The sequence below is a fragment of the Myxocyprinus asiaticus genome, chromosome 47 (genome assembly GCF_019703515.2).
Source record: "Myxocyprinus asiaticus isolate MX2 ecotype Aquarium Trade chromosome 47, UBuf_Myxa_2, whole genome shotgun sequence".
In the NCBI taxonomy this organism is placed as follows: Eukaryota; Metazoa; Chordata; class Actinopteri; order Cypriniformes; family Catostomidae; genus Myxocyprinus; species Myxocyprinus asiaticus.
Genome location: NC_059390.1, coordinates 7252374 through 7279240, shown reverse-complemented (window position 1 = coordinate 7279240; position 26867 = coordinate 7252374). Strand labels below are relative to the sequence as shown.

Here is a 26867-nt window from a genome sequence, read left to right as displayed (position 1 = left end):
CAAAATTCCTGTCTTATTTAAACCGCCCAGCCCATACCAGCTCTGTAATCCTATTAGGTCTAATTGAGTGAAGTCGGCAGTCTTTTTCAGTTAAAACTAGTTCAGCCACTAATAGGATTCAAAGTACTGTAGAAAGGTTCAATGCATGTAATATATGCTAGTGTGGGCTGTAGCCTTGAGCAGAGCATATCGCTGTGCCCCGAGGGCACCTGTGGGGCTTGATCTGGCCAGAGGGCCAGACAGGGGATGTGAGGAAGATGGGAAGGGTCTGTTTGGGTATGCAGGAATTATTAAGCAGTAAAGGTTTAACCTTTAATATTTTAATAAGACAATCTCACTAAACTTCACAATTTGTACTTCTATTAAAATCTCCCTTGCTGTTTTTGCTTAGTTATGAATGTGAGCGAAAGTTTATTTCTTTATCATGTTCAGGCCACATTTCACGGCAAGTTATAACAAATAAAAATAAATAAATATATTGCATGAAGAAAATGAAGCAATCTAACGATTTAGATTTTTTTTAACAAGACTTTAATTTAATGACAGCTAAGCAAATTTCTCCACCCAAAAATTCTCATTACTGTAATAATAATAATAATAATGATAAACATTGTAATCATTTTTATTTATTTAAATCAGCATAAATTAAAGGCAGTACAAACAAACACTACTATGATGTATAAATATTTTACTATTTAAATTTATTTTCGCATTACAATAATTTGAATGAGTTTTTTTGCATTATAATGATAATGGGGGAAAAGATTTGCATTTGCACAATGCAAACAAATTTATTTGGTCGTCTAAATAAATAAGTAAATCTTTAAAATGTTCTAAAATAAATAAATAAATAAATAAATTCTTGACAGGTTTCGTGAGTTTTGATTTCCATCTATAAATTTATAGGAAAAAAGGAGTGACATCTTTTAATTATTTACTTTCTAAATAAAGCATCAGAGCTGAAAAACTGATTGTATGAAAGGTGCTAAATAAAAATTATTCTTATCATTATTAATGATAATATAATATAAATATTATAACTTTTTTTATAACTTCTATAATTTTTTGACAATACAAGCATTTTAGGTCCAATGAATATACATTAATTTGTGGAAGGTAACTATGAAAACATAGTCGTCTGTTGTAATGAGAGAGAACTTGCACATGCTTTTTCCAATACATAAAGCCTCTTTGATTGTATTGATAAAATGCTTGAAGAAACGACTTCACAGAACCAGGCCTACTAGACTCTTCCTGTCTTTAAAACTCTATCTGCCTGTCCTGATTGACCTTTGGCTTCTGATCAGAGTGAGCCCATTTCTGCGTTTGATGAGACTTGTGTCAAACAGTGCCACTGTGGCCCTTAATGTGATGTATCACCAGGGGCCCTCACAAACCCCCCAGGCCAACATCTCAGCATCATGGCTTGGCTGCACTGATTAAGAGCTGGCGTCTTTTGGTCAGAGTGCCTGAAAGAGATGTTCTTTACTCAGGAGTTCCTCTCCAGTCAGGGTATGCGACTCTCTTGTAAAGATAATCGACCATGAAGATCGACTTTGATATATCTTTATCATGCCACATACATTCCACTGAGGGCACTGTGGGTGTATTCCAAGATTGACATGGACTGCTTGTATTATGTAGAGTAATACAAGACAAGCCGCTGTTGATAGAACTTTTCTTAATGGTGATTATTGAAAAAATGACTTTAATTCAGTGACTTTAAAATGCAACAAATACAGGGGGCCTGGGTAACTCAGCAAGTAAAGACACTGATTACCACCCCTGGAGTCACGAGTTCAAATCCAGGGCGAGCTGAGTGACTCCAGCCAGGTCTCCTAAGCAACCAAATAGGCCTGGTTGCTTGGGAGGGTAGAGTCACACGGGGTAACCTCCTTGTGGTCGCCATAATGTGGTTCGCTCTCGGTGGGGTGCGTGGTGAGTTGTGCGTGGATGCCGCGGAGAATAGCGTGAAGCCTTCACACGCGCTACATCTCCGCGGTAACACACTCAACAAGCCACGTGATAAGATGCGTGGACTGACGGTCTCAGACACGGAGGCAACTGAGATTTATCCTCTGCCACCTGGATCGAGGCAAGCCACTACACCACCATGAGGACTTAGAGCACACTGGGAATTGGGTATTCCAAATTGGGGAGAAAAAAATAAATAAAAATGCAACAAATACTATACATGACATATACATGATGTATAAATTCAGTACGAATTACACATTATAATGTTAAAGCAGGATTATACTTAATTGCCATGAAAATAATGTTACAATGCAAAAAATCTTAAAGGTCCCAAAGCTTTCATTATCGTTGAGCAAAATATACTGTTTTATCTTTTGATTTTGTGGTGAAATACAACCTGGAAATTTTCTTAAAAGGTTTTTGAGACTAACCCTAACCTTAGCTGTAATGCACCTAAAAAGCTTACATTTACAGTATCTAAAAAGATCCATTGTAAGTACTGAGCTAATAATGAGCCACATAATCTAATGCTGTAGGTTTTTAAAGCAGATTGACTTTGTCTGGTCAGTTCAGTAAAACATTAAAGAGGCAAAAAGTCTGTTACATTCCATTCTCTACACATACCAGTTCCCCGATAGATTCTGATACCATTTACATCAAAAGCAGGGCAGGGGATAGAATAAGCCATTAAGGACAACCAATTCTTCCAATAGGAAGTCAGATAAATGTCAATCAAGATCAGAGGAAAACTTCATTAGTTGCGTAGCATTCCCTAATCTCATTCAGATTACTCTTTTCCTCCCATTGAAGAAATGTAATCTCTAGAATAACATTTCTTTTGTTTTCTAAATCCTTGGGGATTGTGGAGTCCTCTGAAGTGTCAATGAGTGGGGTTTCTCCTCTACCCTATTTTATTTATAAATCAATTTGTTTAGACCAATTTGCTTACATCTACTGCCTTTAATGGGCCTTCTGGTGGCAGAGATCTCTATTTCTGCTGATCTACATGATGATGCCATAGATATTAAGTCCAAAACATTTAATGGGAAGTATCCTGGTGAGAAGGAAGTCCCTTTTACAGCTGTAATGGGGGGTGAATCAATTCTAATAGGTACGCTTAACTGGCTCACACTGTGAAAAAGCAATTTGGTGGTCAGGACTTTGTTGTGGGAAAAAATACAGCCAGGATGAAAACATAGAGGCAGGGTAGAAGAGAAGCCCAATGACATGGGTCTAAAAACGAATGAGCAATTAACAGAATGAACTCTCAGTTCTGTTCCACTGCTCTCTTGTTGGCTTTTCACACTTTAAATTGTCAACCCAGGCTCACTTTAACCCTAGGTTATAACTTGTTTCATGTTTTACACTTTTCATGCTTTACCAAGGGTTTGTAATCACCGTATACCTATGGCAATGCAATTCGGGGGTAACTTACCCCATCCTAACCCCTCCTGCCATTCAACCCCAACTTAAAGCACCTCTGCTACTATGACTCCATATCAAAATTAAAAGCTGCTTAACCAAGTGTAATAGTTAGGTACTCTAAATAGCATGTATACGGATTCATTAAATCTCTCAGTACCTTAACTCGCACCTCACTGGCAAATCGTGAGCCACAAAAAAAAAAAAAAAAAAAAAAAAAAAATTTCTAGATTAGTTCAGTGAGAAAAACAGAGAAGACAAAACACTCAAATGAAAGTGATAGGAGAAATTGGAGCACTCAATATAGTGGATGTAGAAATGAAAGTTCTGCCTGTCAGTAAACATTGAATCACCTTATTGAAAGAGTTAATTTACTCTAACATATGCATACATTTTAACTGGACCAGCCTGAAAAATTCAGTTTTTTAGTGTGATTTGCGCTTAAGAAGAAAAATTATTCCATTGCCAGATTCTATTGCTTATTTGAAGCATATTATTGAATCGTAATCTTGACAAACAGTTTTGGAGATTTCTGTCTTTCCATATTAATCAAGATAGGAGCTGTACTTGTCTATTATCAACATAGAAACTGCTTGTCCGGGGGCGTTACATAGATGGCCGATGAGCAAACTGATTTACTTCTCTTGAAGGGACTTTGAACATGGTCAGTTACGTCATCAAATAGCTTTTAAGTGGAAACGCAAGCCAGTTTCAGCACCAGCACAATTTTGGTGAAAAAAAATAATAAAATGGGTACATGGCACCTGCACACTGAACCATAAGTTACTCTTGTGGCCCTACAGTCTCCCAACCAGTCCAAGACCCCCAACAACTCTTGGAGCTACAGAGATTATAAATCACAAAGGGAGAGACAGAAAGAGAATTGAACAAGAGAGGAAGAGAAAGACAAAAAAAAAAAAAAAAAAATCAAAGACTTGGATTAATTGGCATAATGCAAGGTGGCTGAGCACAGCGAGTGAGTGTGTCAGCTTTTGGAGAATCACTGCCTTTCTCAAAGCTGGACCGTCTGCACAATTAGCCGCCAATCTCTGACCCCAAGCAGAATAATTAATGAAAAACAGAGGATGAAGACAAAATGTGCACAGCCATTTGACTGAGTGAGGGAGAATAATACATCAAAGAGTGTCAGTAATTGGCCCTGTGGCTTTCATTCCTTGCCCCATTTCTTTCAATTCATTGACTCAAAATAATGGGTTCAGGTTCATTATCAACAGGTCGTAAGCTTAAGAGTGCTAAACTTCAACAAGGCTGTGTGGCTCTCTGTGTGTATGTGTGTGTGTGTGTTGATGGCTTTGTGGTACCCGTAAATGGGTCTGCACTCAATTTCTGGGTGATATTGTTGTGCCATAGAACAGAGAGCAAAAGTTTGGGCTTTGAGAGTGATTTTCTGTATCATCAAAATGCTGGAATATAACTGGTATGGTCAGGTAAGTCAATTACACATATGATTCTTTATATTTTAGAATTATGTTACAACATTCTGAAGTTTATCTGAAGTTGGAATGATAGACTGCTTGTGGACAGGTTTATCTGACCATTTAAAATTTATTTTTTGGGGCTAGTGTCAATATTTTACTCTAACTGCAGTAATCACACAATTACAACAATGCACAACTGCAGTTCAGTGACAGAAGTTGACTTTATGCCTAATGCTAATTGAGCACCACCTTACTGTAAATTTTACACATCTAATCTATCCCATGGCATCAAAATGTATCTGTAATTACCAATCACATTGCAAAATATCTGTATAATGTAAAATTTAGTGTGATGCTACATTTGACAAAGTAAATTCAAGCTGGTTAATTCAGTTCACATAATTGTATCATTGGTGTTGTGTGCGTTGCAGTGACAGGCCATTTTATGCTTCATATTTTTGACTAACTGCATCCTAAGGTAAGCAGGCGAGAGACTAATGTGGTGATGAATAAAACAGATATAAGATTACATCTGTACATTCCTGACATGCTCACATGCATTTTTACATAACAATTAGAGAAAACAATACTACCTACTGCAACTAGAAGCAGATGATGTAATTTTATTTTATAAAAACTACATCTAAAATAGATAAACTGCATTAAACAGCATTTAAGCGGATACATTTACAATAAATACCACCAATAAAATTATAATTTATATAAATGAGTACAAAACGATTAATGGCAGCACTTAACTATGTATTATATTAGTTTGTTAAATTATTGTTATTATAATATACATATAATATATACATATATATGCAGCACCAATGATACAATTATGGGAATTGAATTAGCCATCTTAAATATACTTTGCCAAATGTAGCATCACACTAAATTTTACATTATACAGATATTTTGCCCCCCCGCAAAAAAAAAAAAAAAAAAAAAAAAAAAAAAAGAAACAAAACACAAAAGAAAACACTGTTATACATTTAAGTGACAACTAAAATTTATTTGACTTACACTTAAAGTAAGAGTTCAAAGTCAACATCCACAGTTGGACACATTAAAACATTTATTGGCAGAGATAGAGAAGCGAAACCAGAAGAGATTTCTTGACTGCGGCCTATACCTTGCATGAAAACTTGTGTGTAAGCAAAAGTATGTGCATTCATGATAGTATATTACTCTGGTAATTCATCATCTTCGCTGTTAAACAGGACGTCAAAGACGATCTATCCCTGCGTAATTAGACCTGTTGACGCACATACCTCTAACAATACTGACTAAACTCAATTGCCGGAGCCTAAATGTTAAAGCTGCTCGCACGTGATTGGGTAAATTACCTTATAACAGTTAAATACAAACCTAACATGCTTAGACGGACCCCAAACCAGCCCCCATCCCGCTTACACCCAGCTTCGGTCTGACTTGCTAAGATTGACTTTGGTGGTTTTCCCATACCTGGGTGTGCCACATCAGGAATTTAATAACCTGATAGCCAAGTCAAGTAAATTCATTTTTATTTGTATAGCGCTTTTCACAACACAATTCTTTTCAAAGCAGGTTTACAGGAAATCATGCATAAACAAAATAAATAAAAAAATAAATAAAATAAAAAATGAAACTGTAATATCTATAAAGTCTTAGAGTGATCATTGTGTAGTCTGATTAAATATGATTGTAAACTGTGTATAATAATTAAATAATTAAATAATAATTGTATTTAGAACCCCTGTGAGCAAGCTGAAGGCAACTGTGGCATGAACACAAAACTCCATAAGATGTTGGTTAATGGAGAAAAATAACCTTGGGAGAAACCAGGCTCACTGTGGGGGCCAGTTCCCCTCTGGATAAAAAACATGAATATAATGCCAATATTAGTTTTTTTTATGTGTAGTGCAGGTCATGGTTTAAGATTAGTAAACTAAGTAAGTGTTAAGGTCCAGTGTTTAAAAAAAAAAAAAAAAAAAAAAAATATATATATATATATATATATATATGCATATGATCTATCCGATGTCTTACAGTTGGAGTTGGAATCAGTTCATCCTCTGAAGTGATGTCTGGCTAGCATCGGCTGTAGTTTGTCGTCATCACTCAGCGACACGTAGCAGTGGTGTCCGACACTAAGCAGGAACGGAGCTGGATCTGGCTGGCTCTGGTAACCTCGGGATATGAATCTGTATGAATTTGTTTCCATGAGACTTGGAAACAAATAGGATAATATTAGCGTAGATGCCATTCAATTTTATGCAGAGTTATAGATCATGAAAAATGTTTCTGGTTCTGGCTGACCTAACTAAAGCAGCCTAATTGTGAGTTGATGTATAAATTAGGTGTATGCCTGGCTAAATAGATGAGTCTTTAGTCTAGACCTAAACTGAGTGAGTGTGTCTGCATTCCGAACAGTGTTAGGGAGACTATTCCATAGTTTAGGAGCCAAATATGAAAAGGATCTACCTCCTTTTGTGGATTTTGATATTCTTGGAATTATTAACAAGCCAGAATTTTGTGATCGCAATGAACGTGAAGGAATATAGTGTGTCAGAAGGTCACTTAAGTACTGTGGAGCTAGACCATTCAAAGCTTTGTATGTAGTTAACAGATTTTTAAAATTAATATGACATTTAACAGGTAGCCAATGTAACGACGATAAAACTGGGCTAATATGATTATATTTCTTGGTTGTAGTCAGCACTCTGGCAGTTGCATTTTAAACCAATTGAAGTTTATTTATTGAACTTGCTGGACATCCTCCCAGTAATATATTACAATAATCTAGTTTTGAGATCATGAATGCATTAATTTGTTTTTCGGCATCAGCAACAGAGAGCATGTGTCGTAACTTAGCAATATTTCTGAGATGGAAGTATGCTGTTCTGCAAACACTGGAAATTAGATTTTCAAAGGACAGATTGGTATCAAATATAACACCTATATTTTTTTTGCTGTAGAAGATGACGTAACAGTACATCCATCAAGAGTCATATTATATTTTAGCGGCTTATTTTTAGAGGTTTTTGGTCCAATAATTAGTACCTCTGTTTTGTCGGAATTGAGTAGAAGGAAATTTCTGGCCATCCAATCTTTGATTTCATTGATACACTCTGCTAATTTAAAGAATTGTGAATTTTCATTGTATATGTAATATAAAGTTGGGTATCGTCGGCATAACAGTGGAAACTTATTCCATGATTCCTGATAATATCTCCCAGGGGAAGCATGTATAGGCCCTAAAACTGATCCTTGTGGCACTCCATACTTAACTTTTGTTTGATTTGACAATTTCTCGTTTACACATACAAAGTGGTAGCGGTCTGATAAATAGGACCTAAACCATGCTAATGCAAGTCCACTAATGCCAACATAATTTTCCAGCCTATTCAAGAGAATGTCATGATCTATCGTGTCGAAGGCTCTCTAAGATCTAAAAGCACTAGAACTGAAATGCAGCCACGATCAGATGATAAGAGCAAGTCATTTGTAACTCTAATAAGTGCAGTCTCTGTACTGTGATGGAGCCTAAATCCTGACAGAAATTGTTCATATATTCCATTTCTCTGTATAAATGAACATAGTTGGGAGGACACTACATTTTCTAGTATTTTCAACATAAATGGTAGATTTGAAATCGGTCTATAATTAGCCACTTCTCCAGGATCAAGCTGTGGCTTCTTAATAAGCGGTTTGATAACTGCCATTTTAAAGTTTCTTGGGACATGTCCTAAGGATAGCGAGGAGTTAATAATATTAAGAAGAGGTTCTAAGATTACAGGGAATACCTCTTTTAAGAGCTTAGTTGGTATTGGATCTAACATACATGTTGTTAGCTCTTAATGAACTATGACAGCGAAGGATTGAAGTTGCTAGTGAGGAAAATTATGAGACACTGTTTTCTGAGGTGCTGTGACAGTTGATTGCATAGTTCCAATTTTATTTCTGCTTATTAAAATTTTATCAGTAAAGAAATTCATGAAATCATTACTATTGTGCTGCAACGGAATATCTGGTTCAGTCGATGCTTTAATCCTAACCAATTTAGCCACAGTACTGAATAAACCAGGTTGGTCTTAAGTCAGGCCTTTGGTTTGAGTAGCACCCTGCAGTGATGAAAAGAGACACATCATCTCATGTTAACGTCTCCCAAGTACTCAGCTAAGAGTGAAACAAGAAGAATGAGGGATGAGAAACTAAAAGTGAAGGCCTCATAAAAATTTTGGATTCCCTCCAACCGACTGGATTATTGTTCGTTGGCATGGTGTGGTTAGAAAGATTCGTTATCGCCATATGACATGCATTAGTACCATAACATTGGTTTATAGGAATTCAAAAGACATTTGGGGATGTGAAACATTTGGTTGAAAACTTAAAAACATAAATGACTCAGCATTAATAAACCATGCTAGATCAGTACTGTTGTTTATAAATCTCATGGGAACAGTGCCCCCAAAATGTATTTGGATACTTAAACCACACTTAATATTTATGAATATAATTGCCTTAGATAGCACAATATCAAAGTGGCATATATTTGAAAGAAAGATAGCTCAAGTAGAATTTTCAAGCAAAACATTTAACAAAAATAAGTTTGTATGGTTTGAAATGTACTTTTGAAATGAAGACGAAAAGTATTTGGACACTTTCTGGTTGGGACATGCAGTCCATGGTTAATGTGATGAACTACACCTGTGGTAACTTTGCTAGGGCACCTGTATAAAATTGAGGGTTGGTTGGTTAAGAGTTATCGCAACAAATTTAGCTCTGAGAAAAGTTTTACAGTAGCATGATTTGTTTGCAGATGCCACTTGGCTTGATATTTTATTTTTTATTATTTATTTAATGCCAATAAATGTATACAAGTGTGGCCTATGTAGATTATGCACCTGTCCTGCTTGCTGAAATAATCCTCTCTCTTATTCAAACGGCCATGTTGTGCATGGCTAATTCCCCAACATACCCTAATGTAATACCTTATCTAACATACCACAAATCAGAGGTGATTTCCTGCTTGACAGATGTGAATGGGAATAGGAGGATCCATCCAGAAGATCAGACTCTATTCCAGCCAGACGGACAAGACCTTTCATTCAGCCTTGAACACAAGAGCCCATCACACTGGTTACTTTGTACTAGTGTCTGTTGTGCTTCATGGCCAAATTAAACTCATGCTGTGCTGATTAATCAGTTTGGCCTTTTGGGGTGGTGGGGGGTGGGGGAGGAAATTGCATTTATACAATTTAAAAAGTGGATCATACAATCAGTGTACTAATCTTTAAAGTAATATCTGGATATTATTACTCATTCAATTAAGATGTAATGGTGAGGAGATCTAAAATATGAAATGAAGAGGGAGATTTCTGGTTCACTCTGTTGGAATGCTCACGTATAGCACTGTGTAGTAAAATAGATATTTATAGGTTTTGTAAGCAAGCCTTTGTTTGAAAGCTAGCAGTAGCTAACAGATCGAATTAAAATGCTAAAAGCAACCTAGTCTCATAGAATGAATGTTACTACTTAGGGCTGCAACGGTACACAAAATTCACGGTTTGGTACATACAGTTGTGCTCAAAAGTTTGCATACCCTGGCAGAAATTGTGAAATTTTGGCATTGATTTTGAAAATATGACTGATCATGATTAGGGATAGTGATCATATGAAGCCATTTATTATCACATAGTTGTCTGGCTCCTTTTTAAATCATAATGATAACAGAAATCACCCAAATGGCACTGATCAAAAGTTTACATACCCTTGAATATTTGGCCTTGTTACAGACACACAAGGTGACACACAATTTCCCACACCTGTGGCTTTTTAAATTGCAATTACTGTCTGTGTATAAATAGTCAATGAGTTTGTTAGCTCTCATGTGGTTGTAATGAGCAGGCTAGATACTGAACTATGGGGAGCAGAAAAGAACTGTCAAAAGACCTGCGTAACAAGGTAATGGTACTTTATAAAGATGGAAAAGGATATAAAAAGTTATCCAAAGCCTTGAAAATGCCAGTCAGTACTGTTCAATCGCTTATTAAGAAGTGTAAAATTCGGGGATCTCTTGATATCAAGCCAAGGTCAGGTACACCAAGAAAGATTTCAGCCAGAAGAATTGTTCGGGATACAAAGAAAAACCCACAGGTAACCTCAGGAGAAATAGAAGCTGCTCTGGAAAAGACAGTGTAGTTGTTTCAAGGAGTACAGTATGACGATACTTGAACAAAAATGAGCTGCATGGTCAAGTTGCCAGAAAGAAGCTTTTACTGCGCCAATGCCACAAAAAAGCCCAATAACAATATGCCCAACAACACCTTGACATGCCTCACAGCTTCTGGCACACTGTTATTTGGAGTGACGAGACCAAAATAGAGCTTCATGGTCACAACCATAAGCGCTATGTTTGGAGAGGGGTCAACAAGGCCTATAGTGAAAAGAATACCATCCCCACTGTGAAGCATGGTGGTGGCGCACTGATGTTTTAGGGGTGTGTGAGCTCTAAAGGCACAGGAAATCTTGTGTGCAAGAAAAGCTGCGCATGGGATGCTCTTGGACTTTCCAGCACGACAATGACCCTAAGCACAAGGCCAAGTTGACCCTCCAGTGGTTACAGCAGAAAAAGGTGAAGGTTCTGGAGTGGCCATCGCAGTCTCCTGACCTTAATATCATCAAGCCACTCTGGGGAGATCTCAAACGTGCGGTTCATGCAAGATGACCAAAGACTTTGCATGACCTGGAGGCATTTTGCCAAGACGAATGGGCAACTATACCACCTGCAAGAATTTGAGGCCTCATAGTCAACTATTACAAAAGACTGCACGCTGTCATTGATGCTAAAGGGGGCAATACACAGTATTAAGAACTAAGGGTATGCAGACTTTTGAACAGGGGTCATTTCATTTTTTTCTTTGTTGCCATGTTTTGTTTTATGATTGTGCCATTCTGTTATAACCTACAGTTGAATACGAATCCCATAAGAAATAAAAGAAATGTGTTTTGCCTGCTCACTCATGTTTTCTTTAAAAATGGTACATATATTACCAATTCTCCAAGGGTATGCAAACTTTTAAGCACAACTGTACCTCTTTGGGGTCATGATTCGGTACGGTTTCGGTACAGCAGCGAAAACAAAGAATCTTTCTTTAAATTATTTATTAATTTAAAAAGCGAAAGCCACGTGCTGAGTGACTCCAGTTAGGCTTCCTAAGCAACCAATTGGCCCAGTTGCTAGAGTGGGTAGAGACACGTTGGGTTAACCTCCTCGTGGTCGCTATAATGTGGTTCTCGGTCTCGGTGGGGCGCGTGGTGAGTTGTGCGTGGATACAGCGGAGAATAGCGTGAAGCCTCCACATGCGCTAGGTATCCGCGGTAACGTGCTCATCAAGCCAGTGATAAGATGCGTAGATTGATGGTCTCAGACGCGGAGGCAAAAAAGAATCATCCTCTGCCACCTGGATTGAGGCGAGTCACTACGTCACCACGAGGATTTAGAGCACATTGGGAATTGGGCATTCCAAATTGGGGAGAAAAAAAAATAAATAAAAGCGAAAGCCGTTGGGGCAGTGTGCATGTTGTGAAAAGATCTATCCGCATAAACTTCACATGCATTTATCTGATCCACAGTTTCTAGTGTACAGTTTGGCGCTCTGTTCTTTTAAGTTTTGATTCCATGCGGTCCCGTGTTGCTCCGCAATCTTTTTTCATTTTAGTTCTACCCGGTTTGTGTTGTTCATTATATGTTGTTTTAATATTGGTTTCTGCATGCTAAGATACGTAATAATTCGTGTGACTGCGTGTACAGTACCGCATGCCCTGTATCCGTTCAGTTTGGCGCGGATACATGTACCGTTGCAGCCCTACTATAACTACATTTTTGTAAACTGATCGCCACAGTTTCCTGGTGAAATTAACACTAGAGACGCTACAAGAACAGTGCGTTTTACAACGCCTGATTATGATTTTTTCAAAAATATACTTTTCACACTATTGCTCACTCACTGCTATGTTATTATAATATCGAAACACTTTTACTCATTATTTGAAAAACATTGCATTTAGAATGACAAAGGTTGACAATTTCAAGTGGAAAAAAGCCTGTGTGTGTGTGTGTGCAAATAAGCGGTAAGAGTTATGTGCCCATTGATGTCAGAATGATGAAGAAAAAAAAAAAAAAACCTGCAAAGTTAAATACATTTTACTCCAAAGGCCAAAGGTCGAGGGATGGCTTACAAAGGTCGGGGGATGGCTTACATTCTCAACTCAACTCTCAACTCTAAGGACAGCAGTTGTGCTGATAGTTGTAGTCACATTCCATACACTTGTACATGATTATGCCAGAACAACTTTGTAACCAATTGTGTGTCACCTTATTTGCGACTACCTTTAAAACATCTGATAGCTTACATCTTGCGTTCGGTGGTTATCATAAATCAGGGTTAAGATACATCCTGTAGATTCTTCCAATCAGATATGATGAGAGCCTGTGTTTAAAGGCCTAATTTAACCACCCCCCCCCATTTCAATCTTTCCTGACATTTGAAATAAAATAGATTGATTGTATTCAGTTATCTTACGCTCCCATCTCACAACACAGATGCAAACAGTGACATGAGAGTTCGGGTGCTCTTAAAATTGAAACAGTCTTGTGCAGTAATATAGAGTTTGTAAAATAGTGTTCAGACATGAAAGATCAGTATGTCTTTATATCAATAGTTAGCAGTGCTTGTTAAGGCAACAACCACTATTACAATTGCTCATACTTAAGATTAAGGATTTGAGCAACCTCCAAACTCTAAATATAAAAGTTTGGCATGTAATTTTTCTTGCACTATTTGTGCTATGGAAATGATATCTGATTGGTGTGCTATTACTTTTCTATCTGACTAGATGTACAAATTGTGCTACAAATAAGTATCTAAAAATGTAAATACTGTATCTAAACTATCAGAAAAAAAGGGACTGTTTATGGTACAAGGCCATCACTGGGGCAGTACCCTTGTTTTGGTTAAATATTTGTACCCTTAAGGAGACAACAATGTGTGTTTTTTTCCCCAAGAGGGAACAAAGGTACATAATAGGTTCTTATGGTACAGTTGTGTACCCAAAATGGGTTACATTTTAACTAGAGGTACAGAATAGGTCCCCTTGAGGGTACCATCCCAGTGACAGCTGTTGTGCCCTAAAAATGAAAATTCATCATTTATTTACCCCATGCCATTCTTTTAAAATCCTTTGGTATGACAAAAAGAGAGAATTAATACATTTCTAATGCTGTATAAATTATATGCTGTATATCATAACTTTTTATCCATAATATTTTCACCAAGTTTGTGTGCATCTAAAATATCCTCAAGTGCACTCCTAACCTTAGCTTCCCTCACTGTGATAAACCCTGAAATTAAGATCTGTCGTTATAAACAAACTCTCCGCAGACAAAGCGTAATAGTGCTGGCAAATCCATTTAGGTGTTTCAAAACAGTGATTAACCAAGCCCAGATAAAGTAGCCCTTTCACAAACACAGCTTACCCATGAGCCCTTGCTCTCAGAGTGTTGGGTCCTTTTAGTGAGTCTAGCCTGTGTAGGGAAGTCATATGATGTGGTTTGGTCATTTTATGATTTTAAGGGGATCAGTGCTAAGCGAGGGGGTCAACTTAGAGAATCATGGTATACGGTTAGATGGTTTCAAAAAGTTGACAAAAAAAGTATATTTTCACAACAAAAGCAGTTTATCAATCAATTTCACCATAAGGTGTTTATGATACATGTAAGCCATGCATTTGAAGTGGAAAGTAGCCCGGGTTCAGACTATGAGGAATGTGTTTTACCAAAGTCTTTCTAGTAAGTCAGTCCACTGTCGGCCATCTTTGGAATGCTCTCGGGAGGCTATTTCCAGTCATGATAGTGCAGCTCTTATCTACTTGAATGGGGGAACACCGAAATCTCAAAAACGGTTGGTCAAGTTTACGATCAAAGAACATATTTCAAAGTCATAAATTGTGCTTCTTTACCTCATATTACGCTAAAACATGCAATTTTGCCGTCTTGTATAGCTAATGTGCATGTACGTTACAGAGTTGATTGACAGGTGATGTCTGTATCTAAAAGGTGACTGGCTCTTTTACCTGTAAGGTGGGACTTCCTTTCTACATCAGTTGACTGTTGGGCGCTAGAGCTTTTTGGCTGTGCGTTCCAATTTCTCCCTTTCATTTAAATAGAAGTGGCCCTTCTCTGCTAAATAGTCTCTGGTTTTACAGTCTGTCAACATCTCAGTCTCTGTAAACCCCTTCATCTGTACTGAATGCACAATTAGATCTTACCATTTATAGGGGCTGGTGGGTTGGAACAAAGAAGAGTAGAGTGGAATTCCTCTCAGGTGTATCTCTGAATGGCCTGCCTTGTCGGCCCTGATGGGGGGAGAGGATAATGCAATTGATTTAGATTGAAAATCGCATTAGACATAATCACATCTTTTTCTGGAAAAGACTGGGTGTGGGGGGGGACTAAGTTTCTATTCATCCCTCTCCAAAACGCACAAGCCTATTAGCAACCTATGAAGCTGTTTATATAACTTTGTCTACAGAATATTTAATTTTTTATGCCCCAAACGTGTGTAACCAAGGGTGTACGATCTTGTAAAGATGCTTACAACAGTATTTGGACATGTCACACTTAAAAATGTATGAATGTCATTGCATTAGATAGCAAAATATCAAACTAAGTGACTAAGTTTAAAAAACTAAGTTTATTTTAAAGAAAGACAGTACAAACCCACCTTTCAAGTAAAATATTTCACAAAAGAACTTTGTTTTAAAATCAATAGATATACTGCATACTGTATGTATCTGGACACTTTATGGTTGTCAAAATTAAGAGAATATATATATGCTGAATGTGATCAGCTATAGCTGTGGTAACTCTGTTTGGACACCTTTTTGAATTCAGGGGAACCGACTTCTTACATCCATTTAAATTACCTGGTTAAACGTAATTTCAAAATGTTAGTCTTGCGTTTGTTTTCAGATACCACTTGGTATGATATTTTGTTATTTATTGCATTTATTGTGTGGCATAAGTCTCCAAATACTTTTTTGGGGCTACTGTATCTTAAAACACAAAGCATGTCCAGGTGTGTTTCATGTATTAAGTGAAGAGTTGTAAATATTACATGATTTTGCAAAATTTTTATTTATTTTTGTTGATAAACCCGATTGCACGCTGAGCTCAGGGAGAACAGTTTGGCACTCCTATCATACAGTTAAAAGGAGTGTAATATTTAATTTATATATGAATCATTAAAGTCTTCTGGATATTATGCATTCCTTTTCTACTTGGATAAAACAGCTCTCAGATGTGCGAGCTGGACTTTGAAGTCTTGTCTCAGAAGCGGCCCAACTCTTACAGGAAGTAGCACATGTTTTAAACATACAGTATGTGGGACTAACAAAGGTGAAAATTCAGACTGGACTCTAAGGAAACATGGAAAATGGCCAATTATGACTTCCAGTAAGGGGTAAACAAACAAACAAACACACACACACACACACACACAAACACATTGGTGCAGCTATCCTTATGAGGACTCTCCCCTAAACCTAACCCTCACAAAAAACTTTCTGCATTTTTACATTTTCAAAAAAACATTGTTTAGTATGTTTTTTTAAGCTATCTGAATTATGGGGACACTAGAAATATCCTAATAAAGCACATTTATAGTATAATACCCTTGTAATTACCAGTTTGTAACCTAAAAAGATTTCCTCGTAATTACTTGCTTCTGTCACACACAACAGCTTTCTATCATGCTTACACACTCTACTGATTGATTAAGTTTAGATAAGTGGTTTGGGATAAGGTCATAATATTAATAAGAATGTCCTTAATGCCTCATGCGTGGAACTCGCGCTTACTTCCGCATTTGACATCCGGGAATTTGCACGTGATGAACTCGAGTACGAGTTTATGCGAACAACATCGTGTGAGACCATACGAAATAGCCAACTCGTAAATTATGTACAACTTTTCATGAGATCGGGTTGCATAATACCCTTGTAATTACCAGTTTGTAACCGAAAAAAAAGTCCTCGTAAACCACCCAAACCTCCCCCCCCCTCCCCCCCCCACACACACATACACACACGTTGGTGCGGTTATCCTTATGAGGACTCTCCATAGATATAATGATTTTTATACTGTATGAACTATAGATTCTATCCCCTAACTCTAACCCTACCCCTAAACCTAACCCTCACAAAAAACTTTCTGCATTTTTACATTTTCTAAAAAACATAGTTTAGAATGTATTTTAAGCAATTTGAATTATGGAGACACTAGAAATGTCCCTATAACATAAATAGAAATTACAAAATACCCTTGTAATTACCATTTTGCAACCTAAAAACAATTTCCTCGTAAACCACCTAAACCCACCCACACACACACACACACACACACACACACACACACACACACACACACAGTGCAACACCACCAAAATGGAAACCAAATGACAAACAAAATATCTTGTGGCCAGTTGCTTTATCCTGCTGTTCCTGGTAGAGCAGCACATTATTTTTAACACTTTCTATAGCATCTTCTTGCTATCTAGAAAAGTTCGGATACCAGAAATCTATTGCATTTGAAATACCAGTTTTATTTATCAGTTTTACTCAGTTCTCTTGATTAATGATTAATGAACATTACACCCACCATTATGCCATTATCTGGTGTTGATAAAATTGAGTTTGACTCAGTGGTTTGAATTAGTAGCATAACAGATTTGCAGTGTGCATGTGTGTGTGTGTGTGTGTGTTTGTGTGTGTGTGTGTGTATGTGTGTGTGTGTGTGTGTGTGTGTGTGTGTGAGCGTGTGTGTGTACAGTAAAAGGCATACTGCAGAGTGTGGGAAACAATCTCCATGATGCAATATATAAACTGACTTGATGACAAAAGTTGAATAGAAAACATTTAAAACAATGTACTTCCCTGAAACTTAGCTCAGAGTTTTTTTGCACTTCATGCACTTTTTTGGCCTTGAGTGTACATGGTTGGTTCTGAAGTGTGCACTTGTGTGCACTGACTTTCAGAAAGATCCTAGACTTTAATGGGTGACACTTTACAATAAGATTGTTTTTTGTTAATATGAATTAACAACAAAGTATGATGAACTAACAATGAACAATACTTTAACAGCACTATTTACCTTGGTTAATGTTAATTTTAATATACACATTTTGGAAAATATAAGTTAACATTAAAGTGTACATAAACATTGGTTAATACATTATGAACTAACATGAATTAACAATTGTATTTTATAAATCAACATTAATCAAGATAAATCAAGATAAATGCTTTTAAACATTTTTGTTCATTTATAATTCAAGACAACTAATGCATTAATTAATGTTAATAAACAGAACCTTTTTGTAAAGTGTTCCCCTTTAATGTGTGCACCAGTGTCAGAAATTAACATTTTTTCTTTTTTCTTTTCTGGATATTTTCTGACTAGAACTGATCACTAATTTCTGACTAGAATTGATTTGAGAAATCTAGAATCGATTTTCAGGCTAATTTTTTATCTTTACGAGAGCATTTAAAAAAAACAAAACAAATAAAAACACAGTATGTAGCCCATTTACTTCTAAAATACTATACTTCAATTGAATCCATCAATTTAAATAAACTGTCAGTCTGAACAATTATGGCTGTTGTGTATAGAATTAAAACATCAACGCACAATAAACAATGTACAAGATCAAGATATATCAAATATATAAAATGTTACATGCTAAAATTGTAACAACAACACCAACTTATGAATTAACTATAAAAGCATATATGGGGCATTTTTGCTCCAATATCTATATTTTTTGACTCTGCTGTGCACATGAGTGGGTTAGTCTGCTGTTGGTGTGTGCACTTGTGTGATTCATATGATTTATTTTTTCATTCGTGTGCATGTGTGCGTTAAAGAGATAACCTGTCAGCGGAATGTGCCGAGTAAGCCTTTAAAGATGGCCAGGCAGGAAAGAAGCAAGTACAAAATAACAGCCATCATCCTTTGTTCTGCTCAGTGTCTGTAGCACATGAAATTCTGCCTCTGTCAGGCCTTTGGCTGACCACTAGAGCCGGAACGATCCCGTTCAGAGGAAGCTGGAGAGCTGAGAAAGCTGATGTGTTATGCCTTCCTCTCCAGGCCTGCATTTCTGCACACACAGTGCAGGAAAGCCACACACACATTTATCTTTCTGCTTTCCTGCTTGCATACACACTGGACTGAGTGATTCCAGCACTGAGTTGTGGTTTTAAAGGCAAAGAGCTCTGAATGTTTGTGCATGTATACCTGTTGAAATATCTGCTGTGAAGGCCTTCAAGTGGACCATGAGCCACTGCTGTGTGGTTAAAGTCATCTCTCTCACTGAGATCCAACTGCTGCCGGTATGTAGCTGCAAAAAGAAAAGAAAGAGCAAGAGAGAGATTGCATTAGAGTCAAGGTCACTGCACGAGAGATTAAATTCAAATGCTGTTTGTGTGTTTTGTAATTGTTCATGAGAAAGAGGTTTAAAAGCTTGTATTGGACTGGTCATTGTGGTTAACACAGAGCAAAGCAGTGTTTGTTGTTTAGACTGAATTTCTGTTACCCTAAAACTTTACAATTGTTTTTAAAAAGACGTTAATTTGTGTAGCTGTGGATAAAATCATCTGCCAAATGAATTCATGCACTTGGAACATCTATTTTTTGTTGGTTTTATTGCTTGGCTAAATAGATATGTCAGGGAATAGCATCATATCCAAAAATCATAAACCAAAACCAGGCTTGTTGGAAAAGTAACAATGCTAGATGTGAATGTGATTCATTTCTTTCTTTCTCTCTCTCTCTCTCGTGTGTGTGTGTGTGTGTGTGTGTATATAAGACCTGGTTTAACTTTTTCTTCCCTTTAGAAAGTGTTGTGGTCTAACTGCATTACCTCCTTGGAAGAATATTCAGCATAGCATAACTACTTTCTTGAGGAAAAACAATAAAAAAAATAAGAACAGCTCTGTATCTATAAGTCAAGCCCATATAGAAATAACCTGATTTGACTTCTCCATCCAATCTTGGCTGGCTATGACGCCTAACCTTTTGGCTGTAAAAGGTTTTGTCCATAATTTCTACAGCTGGTAAAAATCGCCCACCTCCCCAGTGTTTCAAAACACAGATTTTTCTGAAGTGAAACCAGAACTTGACTAATCCTGAAACAAAATGATGCAACATCAATGCAAGCACAATATATTACACCTCGCCATTCAAGACACAGTTACAGGATTTCCAGGCATGATATAAACTTTAAATCCATATTAAGGTAAAGGAAATGCTCTTGTTTATATGTCACAAATACGTTAGTTTAAATTGATCAGTACCTCCTTTTGCAACCCTTAAGTAATCATTTGTTAATGAAAAGAATGCAGATAATAGTGTACAGATAAAAAAAAAAAAAAAAAAAAATCGTATAATGTCATCACTCTTTTGCAGTTGGTGGAATAAATTGAATATCGCTGTCTAACTGGATGCTATTAATCTAACAAAAGAAGAAGAGGATGAGTTGTAGGATGTGTCACATCAGGATTTTAGTTACTCTTGAGAGTGCCTGTGTGTTTCACTGGTCTCTGTTGTGGTAGTTTGACTATACAGATTTTCAGCATTCCTTGTCTGAGTGGTTTATTCTGTTAACAGTTATGCAGTTCCAGCTGCACTCTAAGTAGATATTAAATGTCCTGTGTTGCCACCAAGCCATTATGCAATTAAAAAAACAAACAAACACACAAATACATTTTTTTTTGGATGCTTTTGATTTAGTTTAGCATCCAAAGTGACCAAAAAGTGCATGTTTCGTAATGCTACCTAGCCTTCAATTGTTAGTACTTTACTTACAGTAGCATTCTCATATTTATCTACTTTTGGAATTAGGAGTCAGTTTATACATGTAGAAGCATGCCAAACTCATTTACACTAGGTGGTGCTGTAATTCATATCCTGAAAACTCTGTGACGTATTAGTACACAACTAAGACCAACTAATAATCTGCATGCTAAATGTTAAATTAACCCTTTAAAGTGCCTGTACTCTGACCAGCTGTTGCTTTAAAATGCTTTTCAATATATCTTCACACAAAGGCCTTCCATTGTCAGTGCTGCATTAGAGACCAAAATCATTTCAACTTCAATCAAATTAGTGTCTCAAATGAGTTAATAGTCGTATCTCCTGCCTGTGCATCAGAGAAGGGAGATGTAAGTCAAGGACGTGGCTCCCAAACATAATTAGCAGATAACCCTTCCCTTCCCCTCTGCAGAGATGAGCTTTCCGACACACAATGACTTCTTTCACCTTTGCCTGGGATAAGAGAGAAGTTACACTCTAGGTCTTTTTTGAAGACAAATCCAGTGTGTGTAATGAAAAGAGCTTTGCAATGGCTGATAAACTGAGACAGGCCTCCGCTGAACTGTTGAATATTTAGCCAGAAGGGCATGGAAGATCTGATTTGGTCCCCAGCTCCTTGGATTAATCTTTCAAGAGCTTAAATAACTATTTCAGAGTGCATGGGATAATATTTTTTATTTAAAAGTGGGGTTGAAAGGTGAGACAGTTCATCTGAGGCCAGAAACCCTGTGTGTCTTCCAATAAATATTTCTGATTCAGAAAAGCAATTTTTAAAAGGATAGTTCACCCAAAAATATCAAAAACATTTATTTTACAGTAGTGTGCCACATGGGGGAAAAAAGTAATATGGGATTGGAACAAAATAGGGGTCACTAAATGGAAAATACTTTATTTTTGGGTGAACAATCTCTTTAATCGTATCAGTAAAAATTAATTTTTTAATAAAATTAAAAAATCCATATTTATACTGTATAATCAAATAAAACATTACAAAGTCGTACCATTGTCTGTTTTAAGCCAGCAGTCAATAAAAGTTCATAGATTTAGATTTTAAATTTCTCCAAAAATTCTTTGAGCGCCATAAAAGTACCTTAACAATTGTGCTTTTATGAGCTTAGGCAACACAACAGTGACTACTAGGGGTAGCCTTTGTCACCCCAAATGAATGAAACCTTCCTATATTTAGCTTTACGATATGTTGTAGACTAAAATTAGGGGAGCGAACAGTTCACAACAGTTAGTTTTTAAGATCAGATAGAAGACAATGTTGTCTAGTGAGTCTCGTCCAAAAATGGGCCCCTGGGTCATTTAGAAACCACAGAGAACAAGCAGTATTTGTCTGTGACCCCCTCAAGCAGAAGTGGCAGAAGGGGGAAGTCAGGGATTGGTCACTTCATGCAAACAGAAGTGGGCGGTACCACTGAATTAGTGAAATAGGGTAAAGACACCGGCCCTGTGGTGATCAAATCCATCAGATCGGTACTCTAATGGCACTCTGTTTGAGGTGATTACTGCGACCTGCAATAAAAGGAAAGGCCTTGCCCTCGTACTGATTGGGTCATTTAGTTCCTCCTGGCTAGTTTATAAAGACTGGACAGGGACCGGAGAGGACAGTTACTCTGAATCCACTCCACAGCCTGGGATCGTACCTACCTAGTGTTCCTCAGCAGGACAGCAAGTGGACGTATTGGGTTTGAGAATGCCACATTTAACTAACTGTAGTTTCTACAAGATGAGAGACGCAGCTAGAGTTTCCAATGTAAGAATTTGCTATAACTGTATAACTTGCTTTCTTAAGATGTGGGCCAGTTTTTAGCTACTGTTGTCTTATATTGATTAACAGTGCAAACTTTTGGGGATGTTTTAAGACTGATTGAGATAGCTGATTGCGATGAAGAGATAAAGAGCTTGAAAAGGAGATTGATGAGTTGGTGTCTGCTTAATGTATGCTTAAACTGAAAGAAATAATTGCATCAAAACACACTTTTGTATAAGGAGCCATGTTTTTCTAAGGGATATTTTAAGCCGGTTTTGGTTGAATTAGTTTCATTTGTTCATACAATTGACTATCTTTAGCCAATGGTCAATACAAGTTCATTTGATTCTTTCAAAAATACGTTAACTGCCTTAAAAGTAATTTAAATGTTGTGTAACTTATATTGGGAGCAAATTCTTTCCTTATAAAAAGTAATATGAAAGATGTACATCACTGTTTAAACATTTCTATCTAAATATCTAAAGCCTGCAGAGGCTAAACAAGACAAAGGAGATGTATAAATCCTTTTCTTTTCAAAGGTTCAAAGCCATCTGGAGAACTCCAAGTACCACCTCCACCAGACCCAGGCCCAGCAGGTCAAACAGTACCTAACTTTGGGCAGCAAGATTGCCAGCCAGGCCCACCCGATTGCCCACCCTCACCCAGGACAAGCCCTGGGTACCGTGCCTGTCATGCGCAACGTACACCAAATGCCACCTGTGAGTGACAGCAGCACGCCAGGAAGCCCCCTCACCCTGCTCACGCTGGCCAATCACGAAAGCGAGGTGAGTACTTCCAATGATCTCAACCCCTTTCCATTGTCTCTATAGCAGCCGCGGCCCATGCATTTTCAGTCATTAAGAAAACACAGTTTCACAATAAATAAGACACCGTATGCCTATCATACATTACGTGGCAGTCAACTAATAATACTAATTGACATTTTAAAAACACATCCACGCACAAAAGCTAGAACCAAGGAGGTCTAATACCAATAAATTTTGTTTCGTTAGGGTACACGGTTACTTTTCAAAACTTGATCCGACACTGAATGCTCAAGCAGACTAATTTACACTTAGAAAACTCCTGATGTTGCTATAACAATGCAAAAAGCACTCACCAATTTGCTTGAAGTGAAAATCAGTCCTCCTTTCCTGTTTAATTAATCGCACGATCATGCAGAACATATTAGGTTTTTAAATCCATAAGGATGTCTTTCTCAATGGTGATTAGGCAGTGATGACAGCTGACTCGTCAGCAAGATCTCGCGGTCTTCGCTTTCAAATTACCTACATCACTTAAAGCGTGATTGCGTCACTCAAGGCCAGCTAGAAGGCCTGGACTGGGACATATCCTAAAGACCACACCCACAAAACAAATAAATCAATCTGATTGGCTGATGAATCTGACAATCTGACTTTAGATGCCTAATCACTGCAGTGTTGAGGGATTCTGTGGAAATTCTGAAGGCCTGACGGGGTGAAGCTCAGACTCACGCACTGCTTCAGCTAAGGAGCGTGGCTTCGGGCATGTGATTTGCGAAACAGTCATCACACTTTGCCTGTAAGCATAAAGGAATACATTCTGATTGGATAAACTTTTTTGTTTTTTTGCTATTCGTTTGTAGATAAATTAGGAGTGGAAAGCAATTGAAAATACATAGGCAAAAAAGGACAATGAGAATGAAAGGATGAAAAAATATTAATTTATTAGGCATGTTACGCCAGCAGAGAAGGCTTTGCTGGCCCTGAGAAATCGCCACTGCTCTATAGGTACACTTCAAACATTTAAATCTGATCATGTTGACAATGAAAAGTGTCAACTACTCTGATAAGTGGTGGTTCATCTACAACTGTTGCCTTTCTGAGATGATGAATCATCTGTTATTGGATTAAGGACCCAGTTTATTCACATGTCTCTCACTTGCACTCAGCATTGACAAGGACTGGTGGAAATGAAACAAAACCGAAACACAAATACAGAGAAACTGCCAAATTAAACTACTGCTGACAAAGAACAAAGAGTACGCTATAATCACTGTTTTCTTTTAGTTTCCAATGGATGAAGTTATTGATGATCTTATTAGCCTTGAATCCGGGTTCAAAGATGGGAGTTTGGATTTTATGGAGCCAGGCATCATAATGCAAAAAAATGTAAGTATAAGCCAAGTTTATACTTTTTTGTGTGAAACTGTTACTTCCAACTGTTACTTTCCATTTATAATGACCTGTAAAATGTAAGCGTAATTTGATAAATAACCCTGTCTACATGTTATAAACCTGCCAGCTTACCGCCACCTAAATACACACAACTGCAATGTCTAGGGATACTTTAAACTTTAAACATAACTTTAAAGGGGTAGTTTACCCAGAAATGAAAATTCTGTTATCATTGACTCACAAATGACATGTAGGGATGAATGAAAGCCTCACTCACCATTAACTTGTACTGTATGGAAAAAAGATGCAATGATAGTGAATGGTGACTGAGACACCTTTTGTATTACATGGAGTAAAGAAAGTCATATGGGTTTTGAACAAACATGAAGTTGAGTAAATGATAACAAAAAGATTCATTTTTGGATGAACTATCCCTTTAAGACATGTGTGTGTTGCCGTTACAAGGCTGTATGGTGTGCTTGTGTATTTAATGGTGGTTAACTGGCAAGTTCCTAAACTTTACATTGAAAAGGAGGCTTTTTTGGACCACTTTATGCTTTATAACACAGTTATAAGATAATAATAACACATTTCTAACACAAACACGTGCCACTCTTTGGTATGCTTGAGAAAAAGGGGTTTGTCTTTGCGTGAGATCGCACTGAACCCAGCTGAGAGTCAGAGTTCACAGTCTCTGTGGGGAAAAAAATGGGGAAAAGACTTAAATCTCAGGCTTTAAAATGTGGAACAATACAGATTAGTCTGTTAATGACATCGGCATGCAGAGAGGTATGTCTTAGAAGACCCCGACTTATGCGTTAATTAGTGATCTCTTCATAAACACTTCTTTACTCTTTGTTGGAACTTTTAGAAAGAAAATAAAATCCCTTCTGGGGTAGTCAGTGCTAAAATATGATCACTCTCTGCTGAGGAATTGCAATTCAGCAGTGGCCAATGAAAGCCTTTATGTAAGAACCTGGGCATACAAGTAGCTCAAGTATGTGTAAGACCAGCACTAAATTGGTAATGTCATATACAAACATTCACAGCTGGACAAAGAATTGCTTGAGCCATGATTACAGCAACACCTGAACTCACTAGAGAGGTATGCATTACTGAGAGAGAGAGCGACTGTCAAGGAACATTCCTCTAACAAATGTCAGAAATTAACTTTTTTGTTATGGTGCAGATATTTGCCCCAGGAGTGAGTTTTAGGGGGATTTTTATCTTTATGAGGGAAAATTATTTTTCAACCCACTTCCAAAAACTTTGACTTTTGACTAACCACAAATGATTACTTTGAATCAATGTAATCAGTTCATTAAAGGGTTAGTTCATCATTTACTCTCATGTTGTTCCAAACCCCTTGTGACTTTCTTTCCCCTGTGGATAAGCAAAGGAGATTTTAAGAAGAATGTTAGCCTCAGTCAACTTTTACTTTCATTGCATCTTTATTTCTTCCCTACAATGAATGTGAATGGTGACTGAGTCTAACATTCTGCCTAACATCCCCATTTTTGTTCCACAGAGGAAAGATTGTCATACAGGTTTGGAACAACATAAGGAATTTTAAATGATGACAGAATTTTCATTTGTGGATGAACTATTATAAATTTGCAATCTGAATAATTAGATGCTGTTACCTATACATTTAAGTTCACCTATAATTTAACTAATTTCATGTGATGATGTGTATAATAGGCCTAAAATACAACACTAAAGAAAGATGTCACAAAAAACAAATTTAGGAATGCATTACATGGGCATTTTTTCCCCCACCACATATTCAATATCAAAAGCGTTTGTATCACTTTTGGTGGCATTTTTGCTCCTGACTCTGCTTTTGAATCATAAAACAATACAGGAACACTTATATTTAGCGCAAGATGAGAAAGTATGAGATAAGGGATGAGAAAAAATAGTGATGAAATGCATCGAGGAAGGAGAGAGAGAATTTTGTATTTGAGTAAGCACTCAGGCATTGGATTGAGCTAATATCTTCTCTCCCAGTGGACATGTTCAAAAATGATACCATGCTTAAACGGATCAATTCGTTCTAATTAGTCATACAGCACGACACATCACGCTGCTTCCCCATGTCAACATCTCCGCTAACATGATGGGAATGGATTGAAGTAATTACGACGTGAGCAGTCAAGGGGCTGTGGCAATCTTTCATTTTGATAAGTGCGCTTTTC

General features: G+C 37.2%; 1 protein-coding gene and 1 long non-coding RNA gene across 9 annotated transcripts in view; one reads left to right on the top strand and one right to left on the bottom strand.

Moving 5' to 3' along the window:
* Positions 1–26867, top strand: part of LOC127436659 (transcription factor EC-like) — a 59687-nt gene that overhangs the window by 19095 nt on the left and 13725 nt on the right. For 4 of the 8 annotated variants that reach the window (XM_051690939.1, XM_051690940.1, XM_051690941.1 and 1 more), the window contains 2 exons: positions 23050–23295; positions 24562–24663. In XM_051690939.1, coding sequence (XP_051546899.1) covers positions 23050–23295; positions 24562–24663 — 348 coding nt within the window. Of the gene's footprint in view, positions 1–19043; positions 19275–20065; positions 20180–21968; positions 22514–23049; positions 23296–24561; positions 24664–26867 lie in introns of those variants that run through there. The other 4 variants (XM_051690944.1, XM_051690946.1, XM_051690943.1 and 1 more) reach the window with 4 other exon arrangements.
* Positions 5789–19266, bottom strand: LOC127436680 (uncharacterized). Its single transcript, XR_007896447.1, has 5 exons — positions 19180–19266; positions 15156–15242; positions 9832–9939; positions 6873–7051; positions 5789–6693 (listed from the first exon to the last, which is right to left on the bottom strand). It is a non-coding gene; the product is annotated as an uncharacterized LOC127436680 (long non-coding RNA).